At 41.2% G+C, this 14,799-nt stretch overlaps 1 protein-coding gene across 3 annotated transcripts in view; it reads left to right on the top strand.

Annotated features, from left to right (window-relative positions):
* The window catches only part of Ppp2r3a (protein phosphatase 2 regulatory subunit B''alpha), a 149,720-nt gene extending 134,928 nt beyond the window's left edge, over positions 1-14,792 (top strand). The window contains exons 14-15 of one of the 3 annotated variants that reach the window (XM_057768953.1): positions 11,373-11,431; positions 12,306-14,792. In XM_057768953.1, coding sequence (XP_057624936.1) covers positions 11,373-11,431; positions 12,306-12,310 — 64 coding nt within the window. In that variant the 3' untranslated portion in view covers positions 12,311-14,792. Of the gene's footprint in view, positions 1-11,372 lie in introns of all 3 variants that reach the window. The other 2 variants (XM_057768952.1, XM_057768954.1) reach the window with 2 other exon arrangements.
* The last annotated feature ends 7 nt before the right edge of the window (positions 14,793-14,799 follow it).

Below are 14,799 nucleotides of genomic sequence, written 5' to 3'. Positions count from 1 at the left end.
CTCTACTAAAAAGAGTTGCAGCATGAGAAAGGTTGAGAACCACTGAACTAGAGAACTATAAAAGAATAAATTTTATGTAAATATTAACCGTAACAATTCAAAGGAGACACAGAAGGAAATACGTGTTTAATTAGCAAGTCTTAGCAGATACCCTAAAAAGCTACTAAGTCAAGCTAGAGGGAGAGTTAGATGTTAATTAAAATAAATACCTAGAACAGTGAAGCCAAATTCAAAACATTTTTATTCAGTCACAAAGCATACACACAAAAGCACAGACCATGTAGCATACACTAATGATGAACTAAATAAGGCAAATGTTTTTAGATCAATGAATGTAAAATGGGTGAAGTTTCTTCTTAAAATGATTCAGTTATAGAATAATAACCACCACCAAAAACAACAGTATTTTAGTAATAATTTAAAAACCCTTTTTAAAAGCTGTCTTGATATTACTAAGCTTAAGAGGCAAAAATAAAAATCAAAGGTGGGGATTGAAACCTATTATTTATAGACATAGTAAAGTAGTTCCTAATTCCTATTCCTAAACTAAAAATCTTTGTGAGTTTTGCCCATAAAGTATTCACAGAATACATATTAGGACACAAAGCATCCCAAAAAATAGCAATACAAACTACCTTCTGATTAAAAGAAGGGGGTCTAGCTGTATGCTGCAATTTTCAGCTTCCACACCATGTAAATAAGAGTTACAGATGGTACGGATGGTAGTGGCTCATGCCTGTGACCCTAGCATCCAACAGAGCTAGATCATGAGTTGGGGACAGCCTAGGATACATAGCAAGACTCTGGCAATGGAGGGTGATAAAAAAAAATCAGAAGCCACCCTAAAATAAGAAAGCTTTAGGAAGAAGAGAGAAAAGGATGAGAGCAAAGGAGCCAACAACTGAGGCTTTGTAACAGAATACACAGGGGCAATAGTTACAGATGGCTGGAGCAGCATTTAGTGATCCCTACCTGAATTTGACTAAAACCTAGAACAAGGAAGACACAAGAGGTCGCATTCACATAGGTCCAGTTCTGTATACCCCATCCTGTCCCTAAAAGAAAGACAAGAGCAAAGAATATGGGAACTTAGAGAAAGAAGAGCCACTGAAAGACACTTAGCAGCACAGAGCAGAGCAGACCATCCTCCCAACCCTTTTTGATGAAAACACCAGCGATCCCACTTGCCCCTTCCTAAGCAACCAGTAAAACAGAGGCAGCAGTCTATTCCCAGCTACAAAGACAAGTGAACAAATGCCAGACAGTTGAGAAATACCGATACAATACAAATGGAAGAAGTCAATTCAGAAATAAGAATAAGAAATCAAAATGAGTGCTCAGAGGAATGGCAAATGTGCTCCTAAAGCCTACAGCTAGTGTTTTAGAAATGGGGATGTAACTGTAAGGGTTTGTACACTGTGGTACACATTTGGAGATCAAAGGTCCACTCTCAGACATAGATTCTTGCCACTTGTGGATCCGGGGATCCAACGTAGGTAGACAGACTTGCAAGTAGGCTCTTTTACCACTGAGCCACCTCACAGCCCAAGGAAGAATGTTTTAATGAAAGCTGCAGCATAACGCCAAGTGGAATGGACACATTGAAAATATTATTTGTTATTTTACTGAAATGCTGGGCATTTTAAACACCTCTAGAAAACAACAGGAATATTTTCTAGAACTTTAGCTATTGAAGCAACAAAAAGATGCATGGAAGCAGGAATTAGCATTTTTTTTCTACCCCAGTTACAAATATTTCAGGTCTTATGGGTTCTGTTACAGTGTGCAGATAATAATATGAGCAAATGTTTGCACTGTATTCCAACAGATCTTTAAAAATAAACTAGAAGGTACTTATTGCATAGTGGTTCACATCACAAAATATCCCTGTGATTTTTCTTTGAAATTTAAAAAGGTAAACTTATTCTTAGCTCAGTTGTTCCAAAACAGGTGTGAAGATAGATTTGGCTCATCATGTAGTTTGCCAATCCCTACATGAGTGAATTCACTGTACAAAGAAATAAAAAACTGAAAAATCTTCAGTAAGAACGATAATTACCCACAGAGGAATGCAGAAAGAAATTAAACAACACTGTCTACTTTACTACCTGACAGACCAGCGTCAGAAAGGAGAAGTCTGTTCCGGCTCCATCCATCACGGGGGCAGAAACTAGAGGCAGCTGTTACTGAATCCCTGGTTGGGAAGCAGAGATAAATGCTGCTGCTCAACTCCTTTCTTCCTTGTACTCAGCCCAGCAGTGGTGACACCACACTGAGGACCGCTCTCCCCACCTCAATTAGCCAGGCATGCCTAGAGATGTGTCACTTCAAATTGGCAGTCAAACTTGACATCATAAATATCATTCAAGTACAACTATGAAAACAACTCTAGGGACTAGAGAGAAGGCCCGGTGGTTAAGAACACTTGCTGTTCTTTCAGAGAACCCCAATTCAGTTCCCAGCACCCACATAGCAGCTTACAATTGTGTGTAGTTCCAGGGGATCCAATGTGCTTTTCTGCCCTCCAAGGGTGCACACAGTAGTGCACTTTTATGTAAGCAAGACATTCATATAAATCTTTTTTAAAAAGAAAACTTCAGGGCTGGAGAGATGGCTCAGCGGTTAAGAGCACTTCCTACTGTGAGTTCAATTCCCAGCAACCATATGGTGGCTCACAACCATCTGTAGTAAGATCTGGTGTCCTCTTCTGGCCTGCAGAACACTGTATACATAATGAGTAAATAAATCTTTAAAAAAAAAAAAAAAACTTCACACAGAATTCCACTATTAAGAATGTGAGGTTCTGACAGCGCATTTCTAGAATTTCACAGATGCAAAGTGCTGCTCCTCAGAGAGCATTTCTAAAAGAAATGCCAGGTGGTACTCATCATGAAAGTCAGGGGACCTTCACATAGGAGCCAGTGAGATGCTCTGAGCTACTGTAGGCTGAGGGTGCAGCTCAGTGCTAGAGCAAGCACTTAACATGGACACAGCCCTAAACTTAGTCCCCAGAAACCTTCCCACCCCCCACAAAGGCAATGAAATATTTCAGTTACTTTCTGTTGCTGGGATAGAACACCATGACCAAAACCAACTTATAGAGGAGAAAGGAGTTTATTTTTTCTTATGGTTCCAAAGATCCATCATGGCAGGGAAGCATGAGGTCCAAGAGTTCAACATATGACCTTATGAGAGACAGTTTTTATTTGGTTATACACATAAAATAGTCTGTTAACTCCCAGAAAATAAAAGGAGGAAACTACAATAGTTGTAACTCAGATGGTATCTCTCAAAAAAAAAAAAAAAAAACAATCACTGTAGGAGCTCAGTGATTGAGAGTGCATACTGCTCCTGCAGAAACCTGAATTCAGTTTGAAGCACCATGTCAGGCAGTTGTGGCTTGCCTGAAACTGGCTGTGTAGGCCAGGCTGACCTTGAACTCAGAGATCTACTTGCTTCTGCTCTTCCAGTGCTGGTATAAAAGGTGTGCACCACCAAGTATTGCCTACACATTTTTTAAAAGATTTATTTATATGTGTGCATCTGTGTGTTTGTGTTTGTGTGAGTACCCAGAGAGACCAGAAAGTAGTGGTGTTAGATTCCTTAGAGCTGAAGTTAACAGGCTATGTGAGCCACCCAGTGCAGGTGCTGGGATCCAAACTCTAGCCCTAAATAAAGCAGTAAGTATTCTTAACCTTTGAGCCATCTCTCTAGCCCCTTTTTAATACTCCTCCAACTCTATTTTTGTAATCTCCTTTAAAGAAAAGAAAAAAATAGGTAGCATGTCTGAATACATAGTATGTTTGAATAAGCACAAGAGAAACCTATTATCAGTTAAAGATAAAATATAATTGGATCAAGCAAAAAAGAATTTCAAGTTGTGGTAGCACTAAGAAAAGTGCCAGTGTGCATGGAACAAAGAGGAGGCAGGGGATGCAGGCTAAGGGTCAAGGGAGGAGATGCAGTCACCAGCTGCTGTGAAATTCAACCAGTACATATGAGACGCTCTCATCACAAACCCCTCTTCTCATGTGGTGGGAGATAAGACTTACAGAGAACACATGTGGGTGCTGAAGTCTCTGGGGAGGAGAAGACAGCAGCCGCAGCCTGTACAGGAGTGCTAGAATGTCAGTGAGGACGGGGAAGGCCTGTTCTACACCTTACCAGCTACAGCCCAGGGCTTCATCTCATGAAGTACAGATGTCAGGATGAATAAATGTCACACAGAAATTGTCAGATTCTTATCAGAAAAAGGAAGAATGTTTGAGGCTTAGGAGCCACTGAGAGCTGGCCAAGTCACCAGCTGGGCGGGTTACCTGACTCCTCCAGCTCAGTGTCAGAAGATCCTGGTAGTCACTGTGAGGCTCAGAGATGGCACGGGCAAACAGTTGGCATCCAGCTACAGGGAATGGTAGCTATGACTATTCTGGGTAGAATTGGAGTCTGTAACATTACACACATGAAAATTTGGAGTTAGGCAATACTAAATTCAAATCTTTGTTTCGCTGCTTACTAGTGTGATCCTGGGTCTCCAAGCCTCAGTATCCCCTCCACAACGAAACCTCTGCCACACCAAGCTATTTTAAGATTTAAAGAACAATATGTATATAACTAAAGTCTTTTGGCCTGTTGTTTGTAATAAAAAGCAGTGGCTATTCTACAGCTTCTGTGACCATGGCCACACTTACTCAACCTCTACCAAAGGAGAGTTTTGTCAGCCGGAATCAGCAATCCCAGAGCACAGGGTGGCACCACTGACATTAAATACGTGCGATGGTGTTTGTAATATCTCCAACAGAACTTGGCATATGATGAAAACAGACAGACCTACCTGCTTATCTTAGCACTAGACTGTGGGCTTCTCAAAAGCAGAGAACCTTGTTTCAGTCTTGCATGTAACCCCAGCCCAGAACACACAGCCTTCCAAAAGGCACTCCAGATTCTTCCCCATTTAAGTCATAGGTTGCCTTTGTATCATGCTCTACCTCCGGCGTCAGTCAGCAGCCAGTAGGGACTCCGGTCCTAAGGCTGCATACACTGCAGATAAGCATGGCCTGAGGACGATGCTCAGAACTGAGAACAGCATGAAAGTCCAACCAATAGTGACCCACAAAGACCATGGTCCACCTGCACAAATGTAGATGAGTTTATAGTTAGCATCCTTGCATCCTCTACAACAAAATAAATTAGGATCCCAGCACCACACAATAAGACAAATGTTCCCAAAAATGCCTGTAACCCCAGTTCTGAACTGGGTTGCTGGCTTTTAGCCAAGGTGAGAAAACTGAGCCCCAGTTTCTGAGAGACTGCCTCACAGAAAGAAGTAGAAAGTAACAGAAGAGGACACTAACAGCCTTTTCTGGTTTTCACATACACAGGCATGGGCGCTCATAAACACGCACATACACCCAGAGAGCTACACATCCAAATTAAATATTGGGGGAGGGCAGCAAGATGAATCAGCAGGTAAAGGTGCTTGTTAAAATCTATAGACCTGAGTTTGATCCCCCAAACCTACATAAAGGTGAAGAGATCACTAAGCTGTCCTCGGGCCTCCACACGTGACTTCACACACACATACCCATCATGCACACACAATAAATAATTTTAAAAGCACCTTTGGGCCAGGAGGTGGTGGCACATGCCTTTAATACAAGCACTTGGGCAGCTCACAACCATCTATAACTCCAGTTCCAGGAATCTTGTGGCCTCTGTGGGCACTGGGCACACATAATAACATGCAGGCAAAGCACACATAAGATAATCTTTATTAAGTTTTCTGTTGTAAGTTTTTTGTTATTTTGTTGTTTTGGTTGTTGTTGGGTTTTTTTGTGGGTTCTTTTTGTTATTGTTTGAGGGAGGAGGGTTGTTTTCTTTTTCAAGACAGATTGTCTTTGTGTATCCCTGGCTGTCCTGGAACTTGCTATGTAGACCAAGCTGGCTTAACTGCCTACGCTTTCCAAGTGCTGGGATTAAAAGTGTGTGCCACCACCTCCCAGCTTTATTAAAAGTTCATAATTAAGAGAGATCAGCTTTCTGAGAAGAAAAGTAGGTTAGTAGACATTAGGAACTTTCACTGCATTTGTGTGTATGTAGGTGGGCATGTGCATGTCATGACACACACGTGGAGGTCAGAGGCCAGCCTATGAGTTAGTTGCCCCCTACTCTATGTCATAGGAATGGAACTCAGGTTGGCAGCAAGCACCTGTATCTGCTGAGTCATCTCACAGGCCTACATCAGGAAACTTGCTAAAGTTGGAACAAAAGATTTTCAAAAGAAACTAGATAAAGCTCCATGAATTAAATGTACAATTTTCAAAATATTTCATTTAATTGAATTTCAATAAAGGCTCAAGGTATGTTTTTAATTTAAAATACAAGATCAAACCCATTAACATTCAGTATGGAGAGAGGAGCTCTGCTTGATTGATGGCTTTTTTTTTCTTTTGCTTTTTTGTTGTTTTTGGTTTTTTTGTTTTGTTTTGTTTTGTTTTTTGAGACAGGGTTTCTCTGTAGCTTTGGGGCCTGTTCCGGAACTAGCTCTTGTAGACCAGGCTGGCCTCGAACTAACAGAGATCTGCCTGCTTCTGCCTCCCGGGTGCTGGGATTAAAGGCGTGCGCCACCACCACCCAGCTTGATTAGTGGCTTTTAAGTTAGAGGCATTAAGGGCATGCCTTCTGGTTGACCATGCTCCGCCAGGTGGCTCCACACCCATGAGTATAAGGGTAACACAGATTGATTAAAAAAAAAAAAAAAACCTGGAGCGATGGCTCAGCCATTATAGGCTAACATAGAGAGAGAGAGAGAGAGAGAGAGAGAGAGAGAGAGAGAGAGAGAGAGAGAGAGAGTGTGTGTGTGTGTGTGTGTGTGTGAACAACATGGAATGAATGGCATGAAATTAGGAGGTGGGATGATATGAAAGGAGTTGTGGGAGAACTGGGGGTAAGTATGATCAAAATACATTGTATGCATATATGAGATTCTCAAAGAAGGAAAATATATCAAAAAATAAATAAGCTAAACATGATGGCACACCTCTTTAATCCCATCACTCTAGAGGAATATGCAGGTGAAGCTCTTGTGAGTCCAAGGCCAGCCTGGTCTACATGGCTTTCAGGCTAGCCAGAGCTACATGGCAGGAACCTGTCTCAACAAAGGGGAGGTAGGGTGGGGAGCTAGGTCAGTTGGTAGAGTGCTTGTCTTCACGCACAAAGCTCCCCAAGTTCTAGACACAGTTTTATTGCATAAACTGGTTGTGGTAGCGCCTGCCTGCCATCCCAGTACTTAGAAGACAGAGGATAAAAATAGGATCCTGAGTGAGTTTAAAGCTACACGGGCTACATGAGAGACCCTGTCTCAAGAAAGTAAACCTGTAATTCATACTTCTACTTCTGGATTATAAAAGGTTCCACAGTAGGGAGCCCAGGTAGTTTGGATGCTCACCTTAATAGACCTGGATGGAGGTGGGTGGTCCTTGGACCTCCCACAGGGCAGAGAAACCTGCTTGCTCTTTGGGCTGAGGAGGAAGGAAGACTTGATTGGGGGAGGGGGAGGGAATGGGAGGTGGTGGCGGGGAAGAGGCAGAAATCTTTAATAATTAATTAATTAATAAAAAAATCAGCAAGAAAAAAAAAACAGAAAAAAAAAAAAAAAAAGGTTCCACAGTAAAGAACTAGTGGACATTTTAGTCCGTGCTTATACCCGCCATGTTTAAGATTTCCCACAGCAAGCCCTAAGTGAAATATTCTAGCCCTTTGCTTCTATGATTAGAATTTCAGAAATTTGGCTCAAACCACAACTCCTAGTTAACACCTGAAACTACATCCACTCCTTTGTATGTGCCAGCACCATCTCTGCTCACTCTAGGTAGTGATTCCATCCCAGGAATTTGCAAAACCAGCATAATACGTTTTTGCTCCAAAACTTGCTTTTGAGAGGGAAAGGGAAGTTTCTAAAATCAGGGGTGTTGCTAGAAGAATTGAACATTATCTGTCTTCATACTTTTGTACTAACAATATCCCTTAAAAAAGCTGTTTATTTTATACTTGTTTCTAGTGAATACTGGACTCTTGAGTATTCCGGCCAGCTTTTATCCTGACTCCGCTGCTCATTCAAAAATGGCTTAACGAGCTGGGCGGTGGTGGCGCAGGCCTTTAATCCCAGCACTTGAGAGGCAGAGGCAGGCGGATCTCTGTGAGTTCGAGACAGCCTGGTCTACAAGAGCTAGTTCCAGGACAGGCTCCAAAACCACAGAGAAACCCTGTCTCGAAAAAAAAAAAAAATGGCTTAACGAGGGGAGAGGCAGGGAGGAGAGCAGAGAAAAATGTAGAGCTCAATAAAAATCAATTAAAAGAACTAAAAAAAATGGCTTAATGATAACACCTCATAAAGTAAATAGGTTGGTTTTGGTTTTGTCCAAGACAGGGTTACTCTGTGAAACAGCCCTGGCTGTCCTGGCTTGACCACCTGCCTCTGCCTCCTGAGTACTGGGATTAAAGATAACCACCACCACACCTGGCTAAGTAATTGGGTTGTTTTTTTTGTTTTGTTTTGTTTTGTTTTGTTTTGTTTTGTTTTTAAATCAAGACAGGGTCTATGTAGCCCTGGCTGGCCTGGACTTCACTGTATAGATCAGGCTGGCCTCTAAATCCACCTGCCTCTGCTCTTTTTAAGTTTTGGATCAGACACTGACTCTGTCTGATCACAGACAGGTGCCTGTGGAGTCCAAAGGTATCAGATCTTCTGTAGGTGAAGTTACAGGTGGCCATGAGCCACCAAAATGGTGCTGGGAACCAAAGTCATGTCCTCTGCAAGAGTAGTAAACACCTATAACCAATGAGTTGCCTCTGAAGCCTGGAGAATCTTTTCAGTGACATCTCAGATAAACAAAATGAACACAATCTGCAAAAAGGAAGGGTTCATTGGGAACTGAAAGACACAATGGCGTTAAACCCCAGGGCTGTAACTCATCCCAAACATATCTGGATATAGCAGCAGCAAAGGGTCCATGCAGAAGTGAGACCAGGGAAGTCAGTCACTAGAAAACATTATTCAAACAAGAAAGCCGGGGCCTTGAACCAGTCACTAGCAGGAAAACAGCTATGTCCATAGGTACAGTGTGCTGAGCAACTGGCTGGATTCAGAAAGGGGAGGAAGGAAAAGGACATAATTGAGATATTGGGATTCTGGCTTCATGTGGCACATGGCTCACTGTTAACAGGGAGAAACAGATCAGCAGGAAAGTAAGTTCAGGCTTAAGTATGTGGTTACGCTCTAGTAGGCAGCTGGATCTATGGAGGCTTAGCAGCACACAGTTGCCCAGAAGTTCAAACAGTTTACCTCTTCAGCAGCACTGTGAAGCAGGCTGTGGACTAAAGTTCAGGCTTCAGCTGCACCAGTTTTAAGTTGGGTGATTCTATCCTTGGACTGTACTAACTAGATGGATCCTCCCGGCGGTGAGTCAAAGGTATCTCCAGGTGTTATCTAATGAGGTTTCCACAGCACTAACAAAAACAATTGTTATGGAACCATCCCTTTTGGTTTAGTTTGTTTCATAACCTTACCTGGCTGGCCTGGAACTCAGTATGCCCCATACCTGGCTTACATGGTGTTGGGGGGAAGAGGCTGGCTTTTTTTCACAAATATTCTTGCCCCCAATAGGGTTGTGTGTCACAATCATATTCTAAGCCCTAGTACTTCTCTATGAAAACAAGAGCTACATTTGGTAGTTTCTGATGTATCAGATTCTGAGCACCCCTGCCTGGTAGTCAGAAGCTCATAAGTCAAGAAAAGATGAGGTTTGGTAACATGTCCAAAGTCACACAGTAATCAGATGCAAATTAAAATCTGAATTTAAAATCTTGGCTCCATAACCCTCCATCAGGCCACCATAGCTCAAGGAGGCTGCTTACATTCGTTCCATGACATTGTATCCTAGCATCTGCTTCAAGCTCAGCAATAGTTCAACTAACTTACTGAATTGGTGTCATTTCTGACTTTAACTCTGAAAACACATCTTTTTCTGAGACCTATGCTGAAGTATTTTAAACACTAGCAGCTTGCACACAGAAAGTTAGGAACCAAAGAAAGAAAAATGTCTTCCTGTCACTTACCATTGCTAAAATTAACTCTGATACCACTCCATGCCCCATAAAGCACTGCTACTCTCATTGCCTCCTTACCTAGTACATTCCACCGCCACGGATGCCAAGGATGGAGAACAGTAGAAAGGAACAAACTGCAGTAACCAAGCTTGAGCATCACAAGCTAGAATCACAGGGAAGTTTTCCAAACATTAGGTAGGCTTTTTTTTAAAACCTCTATTCTCTACTCAATTTTTTTTTTGGGGGGGGGGGGTACGTGCTAGAAGTGGTTCAGTGGTTATGTATTCTTGTTGCCCTTGCAGGGAACCCAAGTTTAGTACCCAGCACCCACATGACACCTCACAACCATTTGTAATCCAGTTCCAGGGGATCCAATACCCTCTTCTCCATGGGCACACATACATTACATTCATGCAGGTCACACTTATACACATAAATATAAAAAAAATAATTTAGGGGGCTGGATACATGGCTCAAGGATAAAACAGTTCTCTAGTATGTGCAAGGTCCAAATAACAAGGCTACACCAATGAAGTGAAGTATTGTTAACATAAAACATAATGCAGATTGGGTGGCGGTGGTGGTGGTGGTGCTGCACAGCTTTCATCCCAGCACTTGGGAGGTGGAGGCAGGTGGATCTCAGTGAGTTCGAGGCCAGCTTGGTCTACAAAGTGAGTTCCAGGATAGCCAGGACTGTTAAACAAAGAAACCCTGTCTCAAAATAAAGGGGGGGGGGGCATAATTCAGTCGATGATCACATTTTTCTAGGCTCAAATTAGTATCAGGATATTTCAGTACCTCGGGGCAACCATCATTCACAGGAGACAGATATTGAATCTGGGAGTCATGGCATTTCAAAGCTTAAAGGGAACAATGAGAATTAGAGGAAAATCCACAAGCAGTCTTGAAGTCTGTAGCAGATACACTTGCACATCTAAATGTGTCAACAGGGCCCAAGGAGGGAGGCTGTAATACAGCAATCAGTGATAAAGTTCCCTCTGTAGAAATACCAGTGAGAACACTTAAAACTACTAATTCTGCTTTTGACAAATCCTAACATAGACTTGAGCTTTAGGGAGCAGGTAGAGGCTTCTCTAGACTAGAACCTCCTCAGAGCAGCTCACTGTGGGTAATCTGCCAGTTAGTTATGTGAAGGTGATTTTTAATCAGGCTGATCTTCCAAATCTTTGTATTGCTATATTGACGTGTATCCAGATGTTTATATTTCAAGAAAAAAAAAATCAACTACATTTGCTTTATCCTTTCAGTTCCTTTGAAGATTATGAAGCAGATGAACCTGTGTCTTCCTCTGAATTTGGAAACAAGGGTAATAAAATAGTAACATCGAGCCTTTCAGAGAAATGTGGAAAGCTTCAGTCAGTGGATGAAGAGTAGTTGCCAACATCTACACAGGAGGATGGTGTTGTGTGTAGAGATGTTCTAGTTTGCACACTGCTTTGTAAAGGCTTTGATTGCTCCAAGTGCACTAGAAACTAAAATGCTCTAAGTAATTCAGCACAGGAGACCCCTCCAGTTTGTCGCAAACCTTGTGCAGAGCTCTTCCTTGGAAGTCCATACTGTCATCACTTTCCAAAGTCTGCAGTCCGCACTCTACACCCCTCAGTGTATGGAGGCTCTCTTGGAAACAAGTCCAAGTTCTCTGCACAGAGAGAAGCTGCCTCGGTGGTGGCCAGCTTCCCTGGGGTCCCTCAGGCTCCTACCGAACCTAGAAAACTTCACTTGCAGAAAACTTGAGTCTAAAGTTCTGGAAGTTGGAAAAGGGCCTCTAAAATTGACTTTGTCCTAGTAACAAAAGCACTGCCAAACATCTCAGAGACTACTTATGTGTACTGGAGTTCAGGGACCTTTAACTTACCTGGTTTAATATAATTTCACCATGACCTGCCAAACTGCTAGTCACTTTACAGTCTCAGGTATTTTAACCACTAGGCCCTTCCAGCTCTGCTGGCAAGCTCAGCAGCCTCTGCATCTGAGGGTCTTGTACAAAATCTCAAGAAAACTCCTTAAAGTACAGAATCTGGCAATTAAGATAACATCTGTAACCAACTATTGTATGGTTATTAATCTACAGATTGGTTGATGATCCATCTTCATTTCTAGCAGGCATACTTGAAGACTTAAGGAATGTGACATACCATGGAAACTTCTCACTATACGTATTTCTTTCCCTTGAACACTAGAGTAAGCCAGAAGTGTGGAAAAGAAACTACTACACCACCAGATATTTCGTCCTCCTCACTGTCACCAAACTTGGAAGAAAACAATGATTCTCACCGTTTTTACTAAAGTGGTAAATCAAATATGCCACGGTGCAGCCAAATCCTACAGTGCTTATTGTTACCCTACATGCTGGGGGGAAATACTAAAAATAGGGTGGGCAGCTCTAAAATCACTGCAACTTTTTATTATCCATGTCTGTCAAAGTCAACAATTTGCCCTACCCCTTTTTTTGTTTTGAAAATCGTTTAAAGGATCAGAATAACCTCCCTTTTCTCTCTATGCTAGTACAAAAGCCCAGCACTGAAATAATCAAACCTTGGATGATGGTAGGCTAAACGTGGAGGAAAAAATTAAGAAATGTACATCAACTAAACTAGAAGTTAGCAAGCCCAGCAATCCTGCCTGTCACAGATCCTCCATATCTCCGGTTATTTTTACCTTCACGTCCACAACTAATCTCCCAGATGACCACTATAGAAACTGGTAACTATTGCAACTAACAGCTCACCCAGATAATTAAAGCCTAACAGTGACTAAGTTTGGAAAAAAAAAATTTTTTTTGAAGTGTGGTGGCACATGCCTAAAACTTCATGATATTTTGGTAGTTAAGGCAGGAGAGAGAATGCACTGTATACAATAGCCTAAACACACTGATAAATTTTGTTTACTATAATGCTAACACTCAGAGGAGACTGAGGCAGGGAGGATCGACAGTTCAAAGTTTAAGGCCATCCTAGGCTACAGTGAAACCCTGTCTTAAAAAGTTATGTGATTTTATCACCAGTCCCATCCAATCTTTAGCAGAAAAGGAAAACAACTATTTTTAATTTCAGATAAAAATGATAATGCTTGTGGTTTTTTAAGGCAATGTAAAGGATTTTATTAGCTATATGTTCTAAACTATTTGAGACTCACCAAAAAGCACAATATAAAATTCAATTTTATAATATCCCTTAACAGCTGTGAGCATAGGGCTGAGCTAGCTCTCACTAGCTGCACTGAAATCGTATGTAACTTGTACTTATCTGTGGTGCTGGGAATCAAAACCTAGAACTATCCACATGCTAAGAAGACACTCTGCCTTCAGCCTCCTTTTTAACTTATTTTGCTACCTTCTTTCTCCCTTACTGCAACTCTTCTTTCTACTTCCACCAGAGCCCATCAATACCACATAATTCAAGATACATTATTTAATCTGGGTTACTTACATGAATTATACTTTCAGGAATTACCTTATTACCAAACTGGAAGTTCAAGTTGTGAGAATACCCGAGACCTTGGAAAAGATGAATTATCATCTAAATCACTGGTTCTCAACCTTCCTATTGCTGCGACTATCCCTCATGTTGTGGTGACCCCCAACCATAAAGTTATTTTTGTTGCTACTTCACAACTGTAATTTTTCTATTATGAATCATAATATAAATATCTGATGTGCAGGATACCTGATATGTGACCCCCCCAAAGGGGTTGTGACCCACAGAATAAAAGGAGGGTGATTTCATAGCATAATTACCAAGAAAATAAAACTAATAAAATTCTGTATAGTTCCCTGTATCTTATGTTACTATATTGTTCAAAATGTTAAAGAAAAAAATACCCAAATTCTAATTTAGCTATTATTTGCTCAGCTTTGAAAGTGTTTGACTAGAGATGGTGCATGACTTGTTTTCCCCTTTTCACCAAACAAAATAAATCTGTCAAATGTATGAACTGTGTTCACTACACATTTTTGGTTTTAGATACAATTCAGTTTTATGCCTGTAAGCGAAGTTGAATTTTTGCAAGAACAACTCTCTGAAGCTTTGGGAATACTATAAAAAAAAGGTCTTGAGGGCTGGAGAGATGGCTCAGAGGTTAAGAGCATTGCCTGCTCTTCCAAAGGTCCTGAGTTCAATTCCCAGCAACCATATGGTGGCTCACAACCATCTGTAATGGGATCTGGTGCCCTCTTCTGGCCTGCAGGCATACAGACAGAATATTGTATACATAATAAATAAATATTTAAAAAAAAAAAGTCTTGAGTACTATCTCACTGAGAAGCATTCTCCTCTGAGATAAAAGGGTTCTCCAGGACCAAAAAGAACTTAAGCCTCATCCACATGTTAAAAAGCTGTATCACAGCAAGTTATTGGGTATCTAAAACAAAATCAAGATTAGGTTCAGATCCTACAGTCTTGCTTTATATCCTAAAAGCATTGTTACCTATGAGGAAATTCTACTCATTTATTTAACATTTTTACTTTTCAGTAGGGTTATTGTGGACAGACCCTTTACATCCTAGTGCTTCATGATGAAAATACACTCAATGAATCTAACCAAAAAGAAAAACTGTAATGACAAGAATAGAGTATTCAAGATATACCAATTTAAATGAAGTCTTGTTTTGTCTTGTTTAGTAACATCATATCCTGATATATAGCCAGTTCCTTCAATAAATCCTTAGTTAAGTCA

This window comes from Chionomys nivalis, chromosome 4 (genome assembly GCF_950005125.1).
Source record: "Chionomys nivalis chromosome 4, mChiNiv1.1, whole genome shotgun sequence".
Taxonomy (NCBI): Eukaryota; Metazoa; Chordata; class Mammalia; order Rodentia; family Cricetidae; genus Chionomys; species Chionomys nivalis.
This window is presented reverse-complemented; position numbering and strand designations above follow the sequence as displayed.